The sequence below is a fragment of the Bufo bufo genome, chromosome 6 (genome assembly GCF_905171765.1).
Source record: "Bufo bufo chromosome 6, aBufBuf1.1, whole genome shotgun sequence".
Taxonomy (NCBI): domain Eukaryota; kingdom Metazoa; phylum Chordata; class Amphibia; order Anura; family Bufonidae; genus Bufo; species Bufo bufo.
This window is the reverse complement of record NC_053394.1, coordinates 315,662,608-315,687,650: the sequence shown is the minus strand read 5'-3', so window position 1 is coordinate 315,687,650 and position 25,043 is coordinate 315,662,608. Positions and strand designations below refer to the sequence as shown.

The following is a 25,043-nucleotide window of genomic DNA, read 5'->3' as shown; positions in this document are numbered from 1 at the left end:
CACAGAGATTGTTCCAGATTCTCTGAATCTTCGGATGATGTTATGCACAGTTGATGATGATAGATGCAAAGTCTTTGCAATTTTTTGCTGGGTAACACCTTTCTGATATTGCTCCACTATCTTTCTGCGCAACATTGTGGGAATTGGTGATCCTCTACCCATCTTGGCTTCTGAGAGACACTGCCACTTTGAGAAGCTCTTTTTATACCCAATCATGTTGCCAATTGACCTAATTAGTGTTAATTGGTCTTCCAGCTCTTCGCTATGCTCAAATTTACTTTTTCCAGCCTCTTATTGCTACTTGTCCCAACTTTTTGGGGATTTGTTGACACCGTGAAATTTTGAATCAACGTATTTTTCCTTTAAAATGATACATTTACTCGGATTAAACATTTGATCTGTCATCTACGTTCTATTACAAATAAAATATTGACATTTGCCATCTCCACATCATTGCATTCAGTTTTTATTCACAATTTGTTTAGTGTCCCAACTTTTTTGGAATCCGGTTTGTATATCTTTTGCTGGAATCAAGGAAAACTAATTTGATTATCTTTCTCAGAAACCCAAATATACGCAAATTAGCTTAGCTGTCCTTCCAAAATAAGTAAGCAAAAATAATATAGTTTAATTTGCACATATTTTTCCCATAAACCAAGATCAGTGTTGCCTGGCATAATGAATAAGAGTACACCCCCCAGACCCCTTACAAAGGCCTATGAGCTAACTAAGCAAGTTTTCTCTACTTTGCTCTGATAAAGCTCCTTTTGGAAAGAATGCTGATTAGCACTGTTTCTTTACCATATGAGCATTACATGGGGGCACTTAGTTTTCTTGTCCTTCTGGAAAGAAAACAAATTTGCACAATTTTTTTCTGGAGAAGCATTACATATATTTCTTTGTCTCACTTTGTCTGAAGTGAATCTCCAAAAACTAACGTTTGTCAGAATCCAATAAAAAAAAAAAATGGTAAGAATTATGAATCATTAAAAATGATTCACTCATTTCTAAATTGGAGCATTGAATGTGGAGATCTTTGGATGCATGTGGGGTACAGGGCTGGATCTAGCTTTGTTAGGACTCATGCACATGGCCATTGTTCGGCCGTAGCGTGCATAGGGGGCGCAATTTGCCGCGACAGATCCAGACCCATTCAACTTGACTTGTCTGCACTGCAAAAAAATAGAACATGTTCTTTCGTGGGGTTCCGTGCCTCCTTTCCACACCAACCAGATTGTGGACCCATTCAGCTGAGGGTCCAGGATTTATCTTTAGAATTTCATATTCTTAATTTATTATATTTTGAACTATTATACATTTGGCACCATTGATTAACCACTGAATATGCATAACATTGTAACAAACTGGGTGTGAAGGAACACTAAGATTGATCACTGTTTGTCAGTGTGCATGATCTTGAGACAGTCTAGTAGAAATCCTGCAGAGAACTCAGGGGTTTGGCCGGTTTCACATCTGCGTTGTGAACTCCGACACTGTAATCCAGTCACTGTTTCGGGCGTATATATACAGGCTTTTAGCTGGACAAAAAAAATGCTACATGCAACATTTTTTGTCCAGCTGAAAGTTGGCATATACCGTATGTCGGAAAGCGGCCGGATTACCGCCAAATCCAATTACAGTGAATGTATATCCCGCGGTGCATAGTGGTATCCAGCTATGCCAGATACAGTGAACTCCGGTAATCTGTTCCTCCACCGAAACAGACTGCCGCAGTTCAGAGCACAGATGTGAACCCAGCCTTAATCTCCTTATTTCTTCAGGGTTGCTTCCATCTTTGGGTGCTGGCCAGGCAAGGGGACAGGGTTTAGTATATGAGCTGAACTGCAATGCAATTTTTGTCCTAATGCTGACAGAGCACATCAGGGAGGCTCCTGCTCCAGCCAGCTCTCTTTATCCAAACAGTGGACAGTAAAGAGGACGGACAAGACTGAGCTCCTGAGATACAGAGAAGTTCTCAGTTTTATATTTTTCAGTTCTATAGGGTGACCAAATAGAATCAAAAGAAACAGCTGAGCTATTTTTTTTTTTTTTGTGTGTGTATTTTCTGTGTTTAGTGTTTCTTTAAGGGAAAGTGGGTTGATAGAGGATGAAACATAAATTATTAGTACATTTTGAAAAGTAAATGTATATACAACTCTTACTGTCTCCATAACAACGAAGAGGTCCCACTGAAAACCAAGCCTCGGAGCTGGAACGGTTAGTATCCCCCACAACAACTTGGGTCACAGGTAGATGATCACGGAAAGTCAGTAAGCCTTTGTCATATCTCCTAAGAACAAGTAAATTCTCTTTTATATGTAATGTTTTTTTTTCTTTTCTTATTGCTAGAATACGCTTTTCTGGATGATCCATATCCTATTACGTACCATTGAAGATGGTCAGCATCACAATTACAAAAATGTCTGGGATCAGCACATGTTTTCTCTATGCCACAGGCACATCTTTGAATACCAGGGTTAGAGCCACCCCAGTAAAAATGTCTCTCATTATTTCGTCCCATCCAGAAGCTGTATGGCAATCCCACTGTCAAACAGAACAACAAAATGGTGAAAATATAGTATGGCCTTTCTTAGAGGTGTAAGGCTACGTTCACGCAGTAAGTGTTTAACTAGTGATTTCCATCAGTGAAGCAAAGACAGGAGTGGAACCTACACAGAGATAAGTTATAATGTAAAGATGTTTAACTGTTCTGTGTTTTTGACCTGCTCCTGGTTTTGGCTCACTATCACTGATGGAAATCACTGATCAAACACTGACTGTGTGAAAGCTTCAGTTTCTTCATACTCCATGTATGCAGGTATAACTAAGACAGAGGAAGCACTGAGAATACCTTCACATCCTGTTCTAGATAAACTATAAGAAACACTATATCTGTATTTCTACTGTATTCAGATGAGACTCTTTAAGAGTCAATGAGACACAGAACACAATGCCCAAGCAGCATGATAGTGGACATGTGCTAAAATCAACATTGTGAAGGGACCTTTCTAACTTTAAGGGAATGCCTAAAGTGTCCTCCTGGGACCCCTAATGATCTAGGGGATCTGGCAGTAAATGTTCAGCTTCCCTGCAGCGCCACCAAAAGGGACATTAGGCATTACAAAAGGTCCTTTCAAATCAATAGAATGTCTATGTAAGTCTCCACTTTGGCCAACATATGAGGGTCCTGAACACAGAACCCCTATCTACTAACTCAGAATTCCCTATTGGGAAATAAAAAACTGGGTTTCCTAAACTGTTTTGTTCAAGACATTGCAGTCTGTTTTACTTGCTTTGCTGTCAGAATAATGATGCTAGTCTATTCTACTGAACTGCGTTCTTACTTACTTGGTGTATTGAGGAGCCTGGATCTGTAGCAGGAGAATTCTATTCTTTGTTCACAGTATTCAGACCCATTAGCCAGTGAGGACACTTCTCCCCAGGAGGCATTCCAGTAATTTACCTCCCCTAGAAATGGCTGGTCAGGATTGGAGCCGACGACCTTGGTGCGATAATACCGATCATTTTGTACAATGGACCATGCTCTTTCCTCTGATAAAAATATGAAATGCATTAATAAGGTAAGTAAAATACATCTTCTGAGATATGTAATACCAAATCTCAGCAGTGATAATCTCATCTGTGATATACAACAGGCAGTGAAAGCAACAGAGAGCTAGCCACCATTTTATAGTAGAAAAAATGGTAGCAAATTCTGAAGAACATTTCCCTACTGCACTTTGGTACACTGATGGTTGTGATTACATTACCAGATATGTCACAGTAGACTGTAAATGGCTTTAAAGGGCCACTGCCATCAGGATCCACAGTGAAATTGCCAGAGTATTTTCCACTGATTCTGTAGGCATCACAGTTTTCCTTGAAGAGTGCTTTAAAATAAACATTAATGGATTATATGTAGACAGAAAGTGTAAAAAGAAATTACCATTTTTTCTGATTTGTCTAAGGCTACTTTCACACTCGCGTTTGGTGGGGATCCGTCATGGATCTGCACAGACGGATCAGTTCAGATAATACAACCATCTGCATCAGTTCAGAATGGATCCGTTTGTATTATCTTTAACATAGCCAAGACAATGTAAGTCAATGGGGACGGATCCATTTTCTATGACACAATCTTGCACAATAGAAAACGGATCTGTCCTTCATTGACTTTCAATGGTGTTCAAGACGGATCCGTTTTCTATTGTGCAAGATTGTGTCATAGAAAATGGATCCGTCCCCATTGACTTACATTGTGTGTCATAACAGATCCGTTTGGCTCAGTTTCATCAGACGGACACCAAAACGCTGCAAGCAGCGTTTTGGTGTCCGCCTCCAAAGCGGAATGGAGCCAAACTGAGCCAAACTGATGCATTTTGAGCGGATCCTTTTCCATTCAGAATGCATTAGGGCAAAACTGATCCATTTTGGACCGCTTGTGAGAGCCCTGAACGGATCTCACAAACGGAAAGCCAAAACACCAGTGTGAAAGTAGCCTAACAATGCAGAGAAATTAATATTTCTGTGTTCCAAAAATGAACAGTACAGTGTGAGTACATTGAAAATTAAAAAAAGTTCAAGCACCTCTCAGAGCACCTGAAATGCAATGGGTGCATCTATTGCTAATTTAATTATTTGCCTTAGGTCACATTCAGACACCTTTAACATGTCTGTATCTTAGTGTCTGTATTACAGCCATGAGATCCAAAGTTTTAAGTGAACCAAGCTTTGACCACCACAGAACCATATGGTGATCTGGGTTCGTTTCATGTCAAGGGTTGTTCTGGGACTTGATATTGATGAGTCTTGGCACCACAACGAATCCCTTAAATGAAGAGGCTCTAGTCAGCAGCACTACTTCACCTTCATTGCTTACCAGGCACAGCTTCGTCTTGACTTGAATTAGACTGAGCTGCAAAGAGCTGTAATATCAAGAACAGCCTCTACAAAATCAATGAGGCTATGCCTGGTAAGTAATAAACAGGGCGCAACATTGACCTCTTCATTCAACTGATTTATGGGAGAATCAGAAGTTGGTTGCCCACCGATCTGTTCCTAAAGTCTCTTTAAATTGTGGGGGTAAAATGGGTGGGGGGGGGTCAAATTATACATCTGCAAACGCATCCAGTGCATTTCAGATTCTCATGGAAGGGACTTGGACTTCAAAGCCTTCACAAGATTCTAATCTTCAGTTGAAACATGTCAGAAAATGGCAATAAAGTGCTCAAATCCCTTAAACATTATTCAGAGAACTGTAACATAACGCTATAAACATAACGCTATTCAAAGCAATGTGGATTTGCCTGAAATATTGTGTCTGATATTTCAAGTAAATACTCATAAATGCTCAATTCAATTCTTGTCACACTCATAAGAATATGGCTTGTGTTTATGAGCTTCAGGAGATCACAGATAAGGGATTCACATGAGCCGTCAGATGATGGTATTCAATACAGAACCTGCTGCGCTGGAAATACACAGATTAAACCATTTTACTGGGAAAGTGGCTGAAAATTTTGAACAAAAACCAACAGAAAAAATGATTTTTAGCTCAAAAGAAGTAGAATGGAATGATAAAAATTGCCCCTGAACGTGTCCATAGCCTTTAAACAGAATACTAGTTGAGATTTTGTTGGCAGGAATTTACTTTTGCTTAGCGCTGGGCTCTTAGTGACACTCAATATAAAAGGCTCCTCATAAAAAGGCATACTATTCAATAAATAACAGTAACCTGGGGGGTATTGTTAGATTCCTGTCTTTGGAGCTAGGATTGGGTACTCACATTTATGGCAGGTTTCTCCCTTGTAACCCGTCATGTCACAGATGCAGAAGAAGTCATCCCAGGATTGGTAGCAGCGACCTCCATGTTCACAAAGATTTGGCCGGCACCTGAAGTTGCGATAATCTTCCATTAGACAAGCCAATATGCTTTATGTAAGTGCCATTGGTTCAACACAACCTTTTTAAACAGGCAAGGGTTAAAATAAAAATAGAACAAAAAACTAGAACCATAAGAAATATAATTTTAATGAAGTGTTATCTTTATGGGAAAACAACCAGGTGTAAGACACTGTTCGGCCAGTTTATTAGAGACAGTCACCTACACTTTCACGATTAGAGCTTCCCTTTATGAAAACTAAAGACAAGACCCTGGAGTACAGCATAAAATCAGCAGGTCAGTTTTAGACTGAGTCCACATTAGAATTGGAAAAATCAAGTAATCTGTGCAACTTTGAATGAGGTATGGTCGATGGTGTTGGGCCAGCCTAGACTGTCATTCAGCAGAACAGGCGGTGCATAGTCAAGCAAACTGCAGCTGAATACAATGCTAGTGCTACAGCCAATGTGTCAGAACACACAACTTGTTGTTCCTTAGCACAGATGGACCATAAGTAGTCGACCAGTTCAAGTGCCATTGGTGTCTAAGAAAAACACCAGTGAGATAGACAGGTCAAACATTGGATCACTGAGCAGTGAAAAAGCATAATCAAGTAAGATGAATCCAGATTTTTGTGGCACCATGCTCATGAGAGAGTCAGAATATGGCAGAAGTCACCTGAATCAATCAACAACTCATTCTTCCTTAGTACAGTTGGTACAGATGGACTATAACAGCAGTCGACCAATTCAAGTGCCATTGATGTCTAAGAGAAAAACCAGTGAGGTCGATAGGTCAAAAACTGGATCACTGAGCAGTGGAAAAAAATCATCAAGTAGGATGAATCCAGATTTCTGTGGCACCATACTGATGAGAGAGTAAGAATATGGCAGAAACCGCGTGAATCGCTCAATCACGTCTATATGAACAACATTTTAGGCTGGTGGAAGGGGGCACTAATACCTGTGGATGGGCATTTAGAAGTAGGACTTACTGGAGCACTGTGGGTGACCAAGATTATACCTCCATAGCAGTTGTTTACTCTATGGCAGAAGGACACTTTCAGTAGGACAATGCACCAAGCCAGAAGGGTAATACAGGGGTGCTTGAAAGTTTGTGAACCCTTCAGAATTTTTATATATTTCTGCATAAATTTGGCCTAAAACGACATAATATCAAAAGTAGATTTAAAAAAAAATTAACAAATGAGTCAGAAATATTAGTTTTGTTCATTTATGTATTGAGGACAATGATCCAATATCTCATGTCTGTAAGTGGCAAAAGTATGTGAACCTTTAGAATTAGCAGATAATTTGAAGGTGAAATTAGTCAGGTGTTTTCAATCAATAGGATAAAAATCAGGTGTTATCTTTTATTTAAAGAACAGGTATCTATCAAAGTCTGATCTTCACAACCCATGTTTCTGGAAGTGAGTCATGCCATGAACAAAGAATATTTCTGAGGACCTCAGAAAAAAAGCCGTTGATGCTCATAAAGCTGGAAAAAGTTACAGAAAGTAGTTTGGACTCCAGTCTCCACCAATCCAAAGTCAGATAGATTGTGTACAAATGGAGGAAATGCAAGACCATTATTATCTTCCCCAGGAGAGGTCGACCAACAAATATCACGCCAAGCGCAAGGCGTGTAGTAGTCTGTGAGGTCACGAAGGAACCCAAGGTAACCTCTAAGCAAATAAAGGCATGTGTCAACCATCAGGAGGAAACTAAACTGTATGGTGTGTATAGCAGGTTTGAAAGTAGAAAGCTGTTGCTCTCCGAAAAGAACATTTCTGCATGCCTGCAGTTTGCTAAAGATCACCTGACATGCCAGAAGACTACTAGAACAATGTTTTGTGGACTAAGAGAACTAAAATAGAACTTTTGGTTTAAATGAGAAGAGTTAGGCCTCATGCACACGACCGTTGTGTGCATCCGTGGCCGTTGTGCTGTTTTCCGTGATTTTCTGCGGACCCATTGACTTTAATGGGTCCTTTGAAAACTCGGAAAATGCACCATTGTTCATCCGCGGCCGTGATCCGTGTTTCCTGTCCGTCAAAAAAATATGATCTGTCCTATTTTTTTGACGGACAACGGTTCACGGACCCATTCAAGTCAATGGGTCTGTGAAAAAACACGGATGCACACAAGATTGGCATCCGCGTCCGTGGCCGTAGGCTACTTTCACACAGACGGATCCGCAGATCCGTCTGCATAAAAGCTTTTTCAGAGCTGAGTTTTCACTTCGTGAAAACTCAGATCCGACAGTATATTCTAACACAGAGGCGTTCCCATAGTGATGGGGACGCTTCTAGTTAGAATATACTTTGAACTGTGTACATGACTGCCCCCTGCTGCCTGGCAGCACCCGATCTCTTACAGGGGGCTGTGATCCGCACAATTAACCCCTCAGGTGCTGCACCTGAGGGGTTAATTGTGCGTATCATAGCCCCCTGTAAGAGATCATGTGCTGCCAGGCAGGAGGGGGAACCCCCCCTCCCTCCACAGTTTTAAATTCATTGGTGGCCACATTTGAGCATAGAAAGCTCATTCCATCTGTAAAACAGAGTGGTAGTAGTGTTATGGGTTGGACCTGTTTTAATGCATTTGGGCCAGGAGAGCTTGCCATCATTGATAGAGTAATACATTTATAATTATACCAGCAAATCCTAAAGGAAAATGTCAGAACATTTGTCCATGAACCGATTCTCAAGAGAACGTGGGTCATGCAGCAAGACAACAACCCTAAGAACATAAGTTATTCTACCAAAAATGATTAAAAATTATAACGTTAAAGAAAATTCTGATGGGTTCACAACCTTTACAGTCCTCAAATTTTAATCCTATACAGCATCTCTAGGACAAGGTAGTAGCATGTCAGTATCTGCATTTAATTTGCGGCAACTGCGAGAAGCTATCCTGTCTACATAGGCCAATATTCCTGCAGAACGATTTCAACAGCTGCTGGAAATTGTTGTGTTCTAAAGGACAAAGGAGGACCAATGCACTACTAGATGGATGTCTCTAATGAAGTGCCTATTCAGTGTATATAAATAGACTATTAGCATACAAGAATTATGGAAAAAGGTTTATTTAATATGCTACTTCTATGATGTGTTGTCAATGCTTGAATTTGCAGAACCAAAGCCAAAAAACATCTTTACAATTATTGCCTGTGGCAATTAGAGATGAGCGAAGTTATGGAAAATTCGATTCAGCTGCTTTGCCGAAATTCTCAAAGAAATTCGGGTCATGACGTATTACTTCATCACGAAGTTCATTTCCTGAAATGCGGATCAAAGTCCACTTCAGATACTTTTCGCTCAACACTAGTGGCAATTTTATAACGACACTTTTTGTTCACATTTTTGGCAACTTCAGTGCTATGTCAGAGGTATTGAATGAAACCAAATCCTTATACGTTTATTCTTGTCCACAACCATATTTAATGTACAATAGAAAACTTATGTAAATAAATAAAAAGCATAGGCTCACCAAGAGAATAGAAAATGCACAGTCGAGCTACTAAAAAAGTCCCTTACCGTTAGGACAAAATTAACATTGTATCAAATATATATTAATTGTGCTCTAGACTTGATATACCTTTTACCATTAATTATGGCACTAGGAGGAATCATACATTCTTAGAACAATATCATAAAAACTTTTTATAAAAAACAAATAAGATAACCATTAAACCACATGACACTAGGTATAAACTGAGGTCCAGGAGGCTATGGATCAACTGCACGAATCGCTATATTATAGTTCCACCACTATTCAGCATATATCCGCTTCTCATGTGGATCCAAGACCAGGTAAAACATCAATGTTCATTAGTGGTTAATACCGAACTACTTTGCACCAGAAAACTAATTATCTGTCAATTGTTATATTGTCCAGTTGTATAAAGCATTTCAATATAGTCAAAGTTGTTCAATCACCTATTGTTACACAGAACCCATCTACCATCCGGAGTTAGACTACACTATTTCATTTTACCAGACCCGTGAATTCATAGTTGGTAGATAGATGAGAGAGATGCTATTTATCACACTTTGCCGTTCTGTTATCTCGGCAGCCTGTATAAGCGGCTCGGTTAATATTCACATGGGACATGATTTTGATGTGACGTCAACATAGTTGCACTTTTGATCCAATCTTTCTGATGTTGATGCCTCCAAACGCGTTTCGAAATCAGCCTGGATTTCTGGATTGTTGTAATACTCTCACCCATTCCCATAATTGTTTATATGAAAATCTAGAGTATTTGGGGTGTCCTGTGGAGGTGGTTATTTCGGGTCTGTATATATCCTTTGTATTGATTTGCTGCAGATGTACCATATTTTTAACCTTTAGGATATTGGAGGTTTTTTCAGTTTTTGCGTTTTCAAATTTCTTCCCTATCTTCCTTGAGCCATAACGTTTTTATATTTCCGTTCACATAGCTGTATGAGAGCTTATTTTTTGTGGGACAAGTTGTACTCTCTAATGCCACCATTAATTATGGCATACAATGTAGTGGGAAGTAGTAAAAAAATTCCAAATGGGGTGGAATTGGGAAATATTATTTTTTTTCAAAGTCAATTATTTTTTTTACGCAATTTAGACATAAAAAACCTATTCATATGGGGTATCGTTGTAATTGTACCAACCCAGATGAAGGGAATGGGTCAGTTTTGCCGCAAATGAAAAGCCGTGGGAACAGATGCAATTCCTCCACCGGTTTACGGGTTTTGTTCCCACGGCTTTTCATTTGCGGCAAAACTGACCCATTCCCTTCATCTGGGTCGGTACAATTACAACGATACCCCATATGAATAGGTTTTTTATGTCTAAATTGTGTAAAAATAAATTTAGACTTTGAAAAATAAATATTTTTTTTTACATCACCATATTCTGACCCCCATAACTTTTTTTATAGTTATGTCTACTGAGCTGTATAGGGGCTCATTTTTTGCAGGGCCAATCTGTTCTCTTTACTGATACCATTTTGGAGTGTGACTTTTTGATCACATTTCATAAAAAAAATTTGGGTAAGAGAAGCAACGAAAAAATTGCAAATTGGCCAATTTGACCCTTTTTTCTGTTACGCCATTCGCCGTATTGGAATTTTTTTAAATATTTGAATGGTATGGGGATTTTTGGTCACGGTGATACCCATGATGTTTATATTTTTTGTTATTTAGTTGTTTTTTTTATTATACAGAAAGGGGGGTGATTTAAACTTTTATATATTTGACATTTTTATTTGTAATGATTTTGACTCCAACAAGGCAATCAGAATAACTCCCTGGATCAACGAACCCTCTCTAATGACTATAACCTGTAATATTATTACACTCCAGAAATACATCCAGGCCCCCCTTGAACTCTTTTAGTGAACTCACCATCACCACCTCCTCGGGCAGAGAGTTCAATAGTCTCACTGCTCTTACCATAAATAATCCTCTTCTATGTTTGTGTACAAACCTTCTTTCCTCCAGACGCAGAGGATGTCCCCTCATCATAGTCACAGTCCTGGGGATAAATAGATGATGGAAGAGATCTCTGTACTGACCCCTGTTCTGCCGAGCAGGGTTAGGGAAATTGATTCCAGATCACGTCTGCCTCAGTTTTGGTAACTCTGTAGTGAATAATGTGGTTATAGCGCCATCTAGCGGTGTTAAGTTATATTACACTTTGTTTTTTCAGTTACAAAGACTGCTGCATTGTGGGTGATGCAAAGCATTGTGGTAATGAAAAGCATCCTGGGAAAGAGAAGCTTCCAGTCACCAGGGCACATCAGCAGAGCTGTCCTTCTGCATATCTCCTTCTTAACCACCTCCGGACCGCTGTACGCAGATTCGCGTTCCGGAGGTGGCAGCCCTGCGCTCAGCGACGCATATACGCGTCATCTCGCGTGAGCCGGGATATCCTGTGAACGCGTGCACACAGGCGCGCGCGCTCACAGGAACGGAAGGTAAGAGAGTTGATCTCCAGCCTGCCAGCGGCGATCGTTCGCTGGCAGGCTGGAGATGTGTTTTTTTTAACCCCTAACAGGTATATTAGACGCTGTTTTGATAACAGCGTCTAATATACCTGCTACCTGGTCCTCTGGTGGTCCCCTTTGTTTGGATCGACCACCAGAGGACACAGGTAGCTCAGTAAAGTAGCACCAAGCACCACTACACTACACTACACCCCCCCCCCGTCACTTATTAACCCCTTATTAGCCCCTGATCACCCCATATAGACTCCCTGATCACCCCCCTGTCATTGATTACACCCCTGTCATTGATCAACCCCCTGTAAAGCTCCATTCAGATGTCTGCATGATTTTTACGGATGCACTGATAGATGGATCGGATCCGCAAAACGCATCCGGACGTCTGAATGAAGCCTTACAGGGGCATGATCAATGACTGTGGTTATCACCCCATATAGACTCCCTGATCACCCCCCTGTCATTGATTACCCCCCTGTAAAGCTCCATTCAGATGTCCGCATGATTTTTACGGATGCACTGATAGATGGATCGGATCCGCAAAACGCATCCGGACGTCTGAATGAAGCCTTACAGGGGCGTGATCAATGACTGTGGTTATCACCCCATATAGACTCCCTGATCACCCCCCTGTCATTGATTACACCCCTGTCATTGATCACCCCCCTGTAAAGCTCCATTCAGATGTCCGCATGATTTTTAGGGATCCACTGATAGATGGATCGGATCCGCAAAACGCATACGGACGTCTGAATAAAGCCTTACACGGGCATGATCAATGACTGTGGTGATCACCCCATATAGACTCCCTGATCACCCCCCTGTCATTGATTACCCCCCTGTCATTGATCAACCCCCTGTAAAGCTCCATTCAGATGTCCGCATGATTTTTACGGATCCACTGATAGATGGATCGGATCCGCAAAACGCATACGGACGTCTGAATAAAGCCTTACAGGGGCATGATCAATGACTGTGGTGATCACCCCCCTGTCATTGATTACCCCCCTGTCATTGATCAACCCCCTGTAAAGCTCCATTCAGATGTCCGCATGATTTTTACGGATCCACTGATAGATGGATCGGATCCGCAAAACGCATCCGGACGTCTGAATGAAGCCTTACAGGGGCATGATCAATGACTGTGGTTATCACCCCATATAGACTCCCTGATCACCCCCCTGTCATTGATCACCCCCCCTGTCATTGATTACCCCCCTGTAAAGCTCCATTCAGATGTCCGCATGATTTTTACGGATGCACTGATAGATGGATCGGATCCGCAAAACGCATACGGACGTCTGAATGAAGCCTTACACGGGCGTGATCAATGACTGTGGTTATCACCCCATATAGACTCCCTGATCACCCCCTGTCATTGATCACCCCCCTGTCATTGATCACCACCCCTGTCATTGATCACTCCCCCTGTCATTGATCACCCCCCCTGTCATTGATCACCCCCCTGTCATTGATCATCCCTCTGTAAGGCTCCATTCAGACATTTTTTTGGCCCAAGTTAGCGGAATTTTTTTTTTTTTTTCTTACAAAGTCTCATATTCCACTAACTTGTGTCAAAAAATAAAATCTCACATGAACTCACCATACCCCTCACGGAATCCAAATGCGTAAAATTTTTTAGACATTTATATTCCAGACTTCTTCTCACGCTTTAGGGCCCCTAGAATGCCAGGGCAGTATAAATACCCCACATGTGACCCCATTTCGGAAAGAAGACACCCCCAGGTATTCCGTGAGGGGCATATTGAGTCCATGAAAGATTGAAATTTTTGTCCCAAGTTAGCGGAACGGGAGACTTTGTGAGAAAAAAATAAAAAATATAAATTTCCGCTAACTTGTGCCAAAAAAAAAAAAATTCTATGAACTCGCCATGCCCCTCATTGAATACCTTGGGGTGTCTTCTTTCCAAAATGGGGTCACATGTGGGGTATTTATACTGCCCTGGCATTCTAGGGGCCCCAAAGCGTGAGAAGAAGTCTGGTATCCAAATGTCTAAAAATGCCCTCCTAAAAGGAATTTGGGCCCCTTTGCGCATCTAGGCTGCAAAAAAGTGTCACACATCTGGTATCGCCGTACTCAGGAGAAGTTGGGGAATGTGTTTTGGGGTGTCATTTTACATATACCCATGCTGGGTGAGATAAATATCTTGGTCAAATGCCAACTTTGTATAAAAAAATGGGAAAAGTTGTCTTTTGCCAAGATATTTCTCTCACCCAGCATGGGTATATGTAAAAAGACACCGCAAAACACATTCCCCAACGTCTCCTGAATACGGCGATACCACATGTGTGACACTTTTTTGCAGCCTAGGTGGGCAAAGGGGCCCACATTCCAAAGAGCACCTTTCGGATTTCACTGGTCATTTACCTACTTACCACACATTAGGGCCCCTGGAAAATGCCAGGGCAGTATAACTACCCCACAAGTGACCCCATTTTGGAAAGAAGACACCCCAAGGTATTCCATGAGGGGCATGGCGAGTTCCTAGAATTTTTTATTTTTTGTCACAAGTTAGTGGAAAATGATGATTTTTTTTTTTATTTTTTTTTTCATACAAAGTCTCATATTCCACTAACTTGTGACAAAAAATAAAAACTTCCATGAACTCACTATGCCCATCAGCGAATACCTTGGGGTCTCTTCTTTCCAAAATGGGGTCACTTGTGGGGTAGTTATACTGCCCTGGCATTCTAGGGGCCCAAATGTGTGGTAAGGAGTTTGAAATCTAATTCTGTAAAAAATGACGAGTGAAATCCGAAAGGTGCTCTTTGGAATATGGGCCCCTTTGCCCACCTAGGCTGCAAAAAAGTGTCACACATCTGGTATCTCCGTATTCAGTAGAAGTTGGGGAATGTGTTTTGGGGTGTCATTTTACATATACCCATGCTGGGTGAGAGAAATATCTTGGCAAAAGACAACTTTTCCCATTTTTTTATACAAAGTTGGCATTTGACCAAGATATTTATCTCACCCAGCATGGGTATATGTAAAATGACACCTCAAAACACATTCCCCAACTTCTACTGAATACGGAGATACCAGATGTGTGACACTTTTTTGCAGCCTAGGTGGGCAAAGGGGCCCATATTCCAAAGAGCACCTTTCCGATTTCACTCGTCATTTTTTACAGAATTTGATTTCAAACTCCTTACCACACATTTGGGCCCCTAGAATGCCAGGGCAGTATAACTACCCCACAAGTGACCCCATTTTGGAAAGAAGAGACCCCAAGGTATTCGCTGATGGGCATAGTGAGTTCATGGAAGTTTTTATTTTTTGTCACAAGTTAGTGGAATATGAGACTTTGTATGAAAAAAATAAATAAAAAATCAGCATTTTCCACTAACTTGTGACAAAAAATAAAAAATTCTAGGAACTCGCCATGCCCCTCACGGAATACCTTGGGGTGTCTTCTTTCCAAAATGGGGTCACTTGTGGGGTAGTTATACTGCCCTGGCATTCTAGGGGCCCAAATGTGTGGTAAGGAGTTTGAAATCAAATTCTGTAAAAAATGACCTGTGAAATCCGAAAGGTGCTCTTTGGAATATGGGCCCCTTTGCCCACCTAGGCTGCAAAAAAGTGTCACACATCTGGTATCTCTGTATTCAGGAGAAGTTGAGGAATGTGTTTTGGGGTGTCTTTTTACATATACCCATGCTGGGTGAGATAAATATCTTGGTCAAATGCCAACTTTGTATAAAAAAAATGGGAAAAGTTGTCTTTTGCCAAGATATTTCTCTCACCCAGCATGGGTATATGTAAAATGACACGCCAAAACACATTCCCCACCTTCTCCTGAGTACGGAGATACCAGATGTGTGACACTTTTTTGCAGCCTAGGTGGGCAAAGGGGCCCACATTCCAAAGAGCACCTTTCGGATTTCACAGGTCATTTTTTTACAGAATTTGATTTCAAACTCCTTACCACACATTTGGGCCCCTAGAATGCCAGGGCAGTATAACTACCCCACAAGTGACCCCATTTTGGAAAGAAGAGACCCCAAGGTATTTCGTGATGGGCATAGTGAGTTCATAGAACTTTTTATTTTTTGTCACAAGTTAGTGGAATATGAGACTTTGTAAGAAAAAAAAAAAAAATCATCATTTTCCGCTAACTTGTGACAAAAAATAAAAAGTTCTATGAACTCACTATGCCCATCAGCGAATACCTTAGGGTGTGTACTTTCCGAAATGGGGTCATTTGTGGGGTGTTTGTACTGTCTGGCCATTGTAGAACCTCAGGAAACATGACAGGTGCTCAGAAAGTCAGAGCTGCTTCAAAAAGCGGAAATTCACATTTTTGTACCATAGTTTGTAAACGCTATAACTTTTACCCAAACCATTTTTTTTTTACCCAAATATTTTTTTTTTATCAAAGACATGTAGAACAATAAATTTAGAGCAAAATTTATATATGGATGTCGTTTTTTTTGGAAAATTTTACAACTGAAAGTGAAAAATGTCATTTTTTTTCAAAAAAATCGTTAATTCTCGATTAATAACAAAAAAAGTAAAAATGTCAGCAGCAATGAAATACCACCAAATGAAAGCTCTATTAGTGAGAAGAAAAGGAGGTAAAATTCATTTGGGTGGTAAGTTGCATGACCGAGCAATAAACGGTGAAAGTAGTGTAGGTCAGAAGTGTAAAAAGTGGCCTGGTCTTTCAGGGTGTTTAAGCACTGGGGGCTGAGGTGGTTAAACTCCACCATCCTTGCAAAAGCATATCTGGTGATAGATCTATATTTGTTTCAGAGACATTATGTTATTCAGTGCTGTTCAGCTAGTTATCATTGTTACTCAGGGGAGTTGTTATAACTGTTAGATGTTTGACATGAGGTCATATGTTAGGAAGCCATTTTACCATGTGCTTCAGTGTTATGCAAATGTTACAGTACATGCTATGCTATATACTTATTCATGTTATTTGTATTCCTATAGTTTTACCAATCGATCAATCAAATACTCCTGTTTTGCCAATAAACAAGTTAGACTACAAAGAACAGTCCTCTTATGTGGAAGACAGGAATTGTTTATGCTGAATGTCAGACTGCACACTGTGTGAACTTGTATGAAGACGGAACAACCCCTGATATATTTGTACATGGTTATTAGATCTCCCCCGAGTCGTCTTTTTTCTGTAAACAACCCTAATTTTGATAATCTTTCTCGGTACTAAAGCCTTTAATTACCATGATCGGCATTATTGCCAGTCATGGTAATTAGCCGCAGGTCTCTGCTGTTTGAATTAGCAGAGACCTGCGACCAGGCACCATGTTTACACATGGTAGCGAAAGGGTTAACTTTACTGGCTTGTATTTACATTTCACATCCTGTGATGTTTATTTGCGATCATGCTTTGGCACCTCTATTTGGTTTTGGCTGTCGATACCATTTACTTGTTTTTTAATCTAATCTATTCCAAAAAAGATGAGATATTTTTTTTTATGACTTCCTGAAGCAGTGTGCCATTTTTGGGTTTTTTGGTGCTAGCAACCTAGAGTATTTGGAATGTGCAGGAATATGGTGACAGTAACACTAGGGCAGGTGGTGTAATTTAACAGTTCTTTACTAAAGATGACAGTATGATTTAACAAATAATGTGACAGATGCAATCAGCACACAACTAAAATGTATTTTAAACTTCTGATTGTTAAGTCTCCTAGAAACAATATTCCTTTGTCAGGGGCAACCACGACAATGCAAATCAGTAAATATTCTCCTTAGGATACAGTTTAACAGTAGTGATGAGCGGCAGGGGTCATATTCGAATTCGCGATATTTCGCGAATATTTCGTAGAATATTCGTTGAAAATTCGCAAATTCACGATTTTTTTTTTACTCAAACAACTATTAGACAAAGAAGATTATATCACTATATTAGCTGAATTGCTCTATTCAATTTTTTTTGAATATTCTCTATATTGCTATAACTTAGTTTTTTCGAATATTCGTAATATTCTAAAACAAGAATATATAGCAATATAGCGAATATTCCAAAAAAACGAATATAGAGCAAAATTCGCAAACACTACTACTCCTAAAGTCAAGTATATTGCAGCCTTCTTATTGGCCCACAAGCTAGAAGCAGTGAGGGATCATGTGTACTGATAAAAATAAAAATATGTATAACTATATTCGAAATTTTCGCGAATTTTCGAAGTACCTATATTCGCGATAAAAATTCGAAATTCGAATATTCGTGATCAACACTATTTAACAGCCCTTACACCAGGTGCCGTTTATACTTGCTGTAATCCAGTGCTTGTGTTTTATTATTATTTATTATTAAAGCGCCAATCATTCCATGGCACTGTACATATAATAAAGGGTATAAATACATTCCCTTCCCTAGTTCTGGGGCTGGCATACAGCCTAAAGTCTATGTAGACCTTTGGGGGCAACTTGTTTTTATTCCTGCATTGTACTCATTTTGAGCTAAAAATATATTTTTTTCAATTGTTTTTTATTAAAAAGATGAACCCTTTTTTCTGTACATAGCTGAGATGTTCTAGTAGCAGCCTGTGGATTTTCTCTCTTTTCCATCAGTTGGGGAGTTGACGGGATCCTTATTGCTGCTTTCTGACATTATAAATACTCATTATAGCTCAGTTCTTATCTTACTGATAATAATGTTGCTTAAATAAGTGTTTATGTCCTCTTAGTAGTTTAGAGATAAGGTTTATTAGATGACCGGCACAAAGTGAAAATGAAAGTGCCTGTCACACAGTTAGAAAAACAGTTAACCCTTTGTGACAGAACAGCTCAATATTTTTAATAAAGGCCAATTGAAAATATGATTTTTAGCCAAAAAAGAGTAAAATGCAGTCATAAACAAAAATTGCCTCCGAAGGTGTACATAGCCTTTAAGCTCTGCTCAGTACTGTACCTTTATCTTGCAGCCTGTTACATAGCTCTTTCTGTCTGAATTTAGCAGCTCATACTTGGGGACCAGCTTTTCCCGCTTAGGTCTTCAGACACCTCTGTTTCTGCCATCTCTGAGCCCAGACCACACTACATTTTCTGTCTGCTTCAGTCCAGGAACTCTGGTGCAGACTCCTAAAACTTCCCTGTCTCCTGAACTTAGGTCCCACCCCCCTCCTGCTGACACACAGCAGCTAGATGCTCTGCCAGGCTATGCCTGCAGGGGGAGTGCAGCTTCTCTAGGTGTTACATATTTACGAAAAGCTGGACCACAGTTAACTTGTGTCAATTGCATTAAAAATGTATTCAAATTAAATCATAAATGGTAAAGAAGTATATGCAATTCTAGAGCACCATCTAATATATAAAGCTGAGTGTATGTATGTGTGTGTGTATGTATGTCTGCTAAAGGAATCCGCACTATTGCATTTACAATCACGAAATTTGGCACACAGGTACATCAGGTGTCCGGGAAGGTCTTAGACCAGGTCTCAGCTCTCTAGCACTTACCGTTCCTGAGATATTCCCAAAAAATGCATTAGCCAATAGAAGCCTGGTCACCTGACCCTTATCAGCCAATAGAAGCTCGCAGGCCCTTAGTCTCTACATACACACAGTTTTACACCTGGTTTCCATAACAACCCAGCCATTTTTCTTCACTGCTGTAGGTCAGCTTTGAAAGGAAATCTGTCACCAGGATAATCGCTATTGAAGTAAAGCCATAGCCTAATAGCACTTAGTACCCTATTTCCAGATGTGCCTTTGTATCAACAATAGATGTTTTTTATCCTCTGAAAATCTAGTTTATTTGGTATTTAAATGAGCCAGTAAGGTGCCCAGAGGGGCGTCATTCTTGCAGGAAGGAGCCCAGGCACGCCTCCTGCCACAATGTGTCCACCCACCCCTCCTACATCACATTCAAGCCATAACTCTGCCCCCCTTTTCCCTGCTCCCAGCATGAGGGCGTGCCTGGGCACCTTACTGGCTCATTTGCATACCAAACAAACTGGATTTTCAGAATATAGAAAACATCTATTGCTGAAACAAAGGCACATCTGGAAATAAGGTACTAAGTGCTATTAAGCTATGGTTTTACTTCAATAGCGATTATCCTGGTGACAGATTTCCTTTAAAAGGGGTAGGGTGCTGTGGATGACATTGTTAAGGTAGCAGAGTGCTGTAAAGGTCACAGTTCAGGGGGCAGGTAGGGTGGCCATTCAGGCCAACCTCAAAAGATGGGCTTAAAAACCCTGCCCCCAGGTCCAGCTAGGCCACCCCCCCTCCAACTCCACAGCTGACGAGGATTAAAAATATGAAGGTAAAAATCAACTGCTATCAGCTACAGGGGTGGGAGGGAGGGTGACTATCTCCCTACAGCTCATGCTCAGACAGCACAGTGCTGCTGTCTGAGAGTGAGCTGTTCAAAAGGACATCCCTGTGTCTGTCCAGGCCCTGCGCTGGACAGAGGACAGGGAGTCTGAAAGCCGGACTGTCCACCCTAAAACCGGACCTCTGGCCACCTTAGGGGCAGACTGCTGTGGAGGTCACAATTAAGGGGACGGTCCGTTATGGAGGTCAGTGTAAAGGGGCAGATTTCTGTAGAGGCCACTGTTAAGGGGGTGGGGTGTTGTGAAAATCACTGTTAAAGAGACTGGGTACTGTGGAGGTCACTAGTGTTGATCACGAATATTCAAATTTTGAATTTTTATAGCGAATATAGGTACTTCGAAAATTCGCGACTATTTCGAATATAGTGATATTTATTCGTAATTTCGAATATTAGATTTTTTTTTTAATCAGTACACATGATCCCTCCCTGCTTCTAGCTTGTGGGCCAATGAGAAGGCTGCAGTATATTTGACTTTAGGAGTAGTGTTGTTTGCGAATTTTCGAATTTTTATTGCGATTTTTTTCAACTTACAACTATTAGACAAAGAAGATTATAGCACTATATTAGCTAAATTGCTCTATATTCTTTTTTTTTTCGAATATTTGCTATATTGCTATAACTTCGTTTTTTCGAATATTCGTAATATTCTAAAACAAGAATATATAGCAATATAGTGAATATTCGGAAAAAAACGAATTTAGAGCAATTTAGCTAATATAGTGCTATAATCTTCTTTGTCTAATAGTTGTAATTTTTTCCTCATCTGAAGTTCAGATTGGAAAAAAATTACAACTATAAAAAAAAAAAAGATTATAGCACTATATTAGCTAAATTGCTCTAAATTTGTTTTTTTTTCCGAATATTCACTATATTGCTATATATTCTTGTTTTAGAATATTACGAATATTCGAAAAAATGAAGTTATAGCAATATAGCAAATATTCGGAAAAAAAAAACGAATATAGAGCAATTTAGCTAATATAGTGCTATAATCTTCTTTGTCTAATAGTTGTAATTTTTTTCTCATCAGAAGTTCAGATTGGAAAAAAATTACAACTATAAAAAAAAAGATTATAGCACTATATTAGCTAAATTGCTCTAAATTAGTTTTTTTTTTCCGAATATTCACTATATTGCTATATATTCTTGATTTAGAATATTACGAATATTCAAAAAAACAAAGTTATAACAATATAGCAAATATTCGAAAAAAACGAATATAGAGCAATTTAGCTAATATAGTGCTATATTCTTCTTTGTCTTATAGTTGTAAGTTGAAAAAAATCGCAATAAAAATTCGCATTACTAAAATCCGCATGACGAAAATTTGTATATTACACGATCATTACCTTGCCGATTTTTCGAGTGAAAAAATCGTAGAATATAACGAATATTCGAATTTGCGAATATTCAAAGAATATTCTACAAAATATTCGGGAAATATCGCGAATTCGAATATGACCCCTGCCACTCATCACTAGAGGTCACTAATAAAGGGGTGGCCGCTGTGGAGGTCACTGTTAAAGGGGCACGTCACTGTGGAGGTTACTGTTAAGGGGACAGGATGCTGTGGAGGTCAATGTTAAAGGGACGGGCGCTGTGGAGGTCTCTGTTAAGGGGGCAGGAAACTGTGGAGGTCACAGTTAAGGGGACGGTCCGCTATGGAGGTCAGTGTTAAGGGGCGGGGTGCTGTGGAGGTCACTGTTAAGGGGGCAGGGTGTTGTGGATGTCATTTTAATGGAACGAAGCTCTGTGAAGGTCACTGTTAAAGTGGCGGGTTATTGTGTAGATCACTGTTAAGGAGACTGGGTACTGTGGAGGTCACTAATAAAGGGGCTTCCGCTGTGGAGGTCACTGTTAAAGAGGAGGGCACTGTGGATGTTACTGTTAACCACTTCCCATCTGGGCCCTTTGCCCCCTTCCTGACCAGGCCAAATTTTGCAAAACTGACATATCTCACTTTATGTGGTAATAACTTTGGAACGCCTTTATTTATCCAAGTCATTCAGAGATTGTTTTCTCGTGACACATTGTACTTCATGATAGTCATAAATTTGAGTCAAAATATTTCACCTTTATTTATGAAAAAATCCCAAATTTACCCAAAAATTTGAAAAATTCGCAATTTTCTTAATTTCAATTTCTCTGCTTTTAAAACAGAAAGTGATACCTCATAAAATATTTATTATTTAACATTCCCCATATGTCTACTTTATGTTGGCATCATTTTGGAAATGTCATTTTATTTTTTTAGGACGTTAGAAGGCTTAGAAGTTTAGAAGCAATTCTTCAAATTTTTAAGAAAATTGCCAAAACCCACTTTATAAGGACCAGTTCAGGTCTGAAGTCACTTTGTGGGGCCTACATAGTGGATACCCCCATAAATGACCCCATTGTAGAAACTACACCCCTCAAGGTATTCAAAACCGATTTTACAAACTTTGTTAACCCTTTAGGCGTTCCACAAGAATTAAAGGAAAATGGAGATCAAATTTTTAAATTTCACTTTTTTGGCAGATTTTCCATTTTAATCAATTTTTTTCTTTAACACATCGATGGTTAACAGCCAAACAAAACTCAATATTTATTACCCAGATTCTGCGGTTTACAGAAACACCCCACATGTGGTCGTAAACTGCTGTATGGGCACACGGCAGGGCGCAGAAGATAAGGAACTCCACATGGTTTTTAGATGCCATGTCCCATTTGAAGCCCCCTGATGCACCCTTACAGTAGAAACTCCCAAGAAGTGACCCCATTTTGGAAACTAGGGGATAAGGTGCCAGTTTTATTAGTACTAATTTTGGGTACATATGATTTTTTGATCATTCATTATAACACTTTATGGGGCAAGGTGACCAAAAAATTGGTTGTTTTAGCACAGTTTCTATTTATTTATTTTTACAGCGTTCACCTGAGGGGTTCAGTCAAGTGACATTTTTATAGAGCAGATTGTTACGGACGTGGCGATACCTAATATGTATACTTTTTCTCATTTATTAAAGTTTTACACAATAATAGCATTTTTGAAACCAAAAAATTATGTTTTAATGTGTCCATGTTCTGAGAGCTATAGTTTTTTTTATTTTTTGAGAGATTTTCTTATGTAGGGGCTCATTTTTTGCGGGATGAGGTGACGGTTTTATTGGTACTATTTTGTGGGACATACGCGTTTTTGATCACTTGGTGTTGCACCTTTTGTGATGCAAGGTGACAAAAATTGCTTGTTTTGACACAGTTTTTTTTTGTTTTTTTTTACGGTGTTCACCCGAGGGGTTAGGTCATGTGATATTTTTATAGAGCTGGTTTTTACGGACGCGGAAATACCTAATATGTATACTTTTTTTTATTTGTTTCACTTTAACACAATAATAGCATTTTTGAAACCAAAAAAATGATGTTTTAGTGTCTCCATGTTCTAAAAGCTATAGTTTTTTTATTTTTTGAGAGATTTTCTTATGTAGGGGCTCATTTTTTGCGGGATGAGGTGACGGTTTTATTGGTACCATTTTGTGGGACATACGCGTTTTTGATCACTTGGTGTTGCACCTTTTGTGATGCAAGGTGACAAAAATTGCTTGTTTTGACACAGTTTTTTTAATTTATTTTTTACGGTGTTCACCCGAGGGGTTAGGTCATGTGATATTTTTATAGAGCTGGTTTTTACGGACGCGGCAATACTAAATATGTCTATTTTATTTTATTTTTTCTATTTTTAATTTTTTTTTTTATTCCTTACTTGGGATTTTTTTTTTTTTTACATGTGAAACTTTTTTTTATTTTATTTTTTCAACCCTTTATTTTATTTTTATTTTATTTTACACTTTTCGTCCCCCATAAGGTCATACAAGACCTCTGGGGGACATTTACTTCACTTTTTATTTTTTTTTACACTGTTGATTTCTCCTGTAACTGGGGCTGACATAGTAGCCCCAGTTACAGGACAAATGCACCCCTATAGAGGCTGTACAGCAGCAATCCTGTGCTGTACAGCCTCAGAGCAGGGCTGATCGAGGTCTCTGAGAGACCTCACACAGCTCCTGCACTCTCCGGTCACGGCGGTCACATGACCGCCGGGCCGGAACAGGAAGCGCACAGCGCTTCCTGCTCTGCAGACACAGCGCTCGGTGAGCGCTGTGTCTGCAGCGATCGTGAAGGCAGGGACACCTGGGCACTGTCCCTGCCTTGTCTTAGGGTTGCCCTGCTGTCACTGACAGCGGGCAACCCGATCAGCAGCTGCACGATTAGCGTGCAGCTGCTATTTCTGACAGGACGTTTTAAAACGTGCTGTCAGAAATAGACGTCCACCCATAGGACGTTTATATCCTATGGGCGGACGTGAGGCGGTTAAGGGGGCAGTCGCTGTGGAGGTATCTGTTAAGGGGCCGGGAAAGGTGGAGGTCACAGTTAAGGGTACTGTAACCTATGGTCAGTGTTAAGGGGCGGGTGCTGTAGAGGTCACTGTTAAAAGGGCGGGTCCCTATGGAAGTCACTGTCAAGGGGGTAGGGTGCTGTGGAACTCACTGTTAAAGAGGCAGGCTGCTGTAAAAGGTCAAAGTTAAGGGGGTGCGCTGCTGTGGACGTCCAATTTTAAGGAGATGCGGCACTGTGGGGGTGTCAGGGTTAAGGGGTGGGGGCTGTGGAGGTCACTGTTAAGGGGGTGGGGTACTGTAGTTGTCACCATTATAGTGGATACTGTTGATATCTTTTAACAACACACATAAACATTAAATTAAATAGATGAAATATACCCGAGTGAAGCCGGGTCCTTCAGCTAGTTAATATATATTATTATAGAAATATATATATTATATAGAAAATTGTTACGCTTTACCGTTTGGGTCAGCC

The 25,043-nt window shown here is 40.0% G+C and overlaps 1 protein-coding gene across 1 annotated transcript in view; it reads right to left on the bottom strand.

Moving 5' to 3' along the window:
• Positions 1-25,043, bottom strand: part of CNTNAP1 (contactin associated protein 1) — a 126,250-nt gene that overhangs the window by 33,131 nt on the left and 68,076 nt on the right. The window contains exons 11-15 of the mRNA XM_040437639.1: positions 5,786-5,892; positions 3,771-3,890; positions 3,349-3,552; positions 2,388-2,544; positions 2,163-2,290 (exon numbers count right to left, since the gene is read on the bottom strand). Of these exons, the coding sequence (XP_040293573.1) occupies positions 2,163-2,290; positions 2,388-2,544; positions 3,349-3,552; positions 3,771-3,890; positions 5,786-5,892 (716 nt within the window). The remainder of the gene's footprint in view (positions 1-2,162; positions 2,291-2,387; positions 2,545-3,348; positions 3,553-3,770; positions 3,891-5,785; positions 5,893-25,043) is intronic.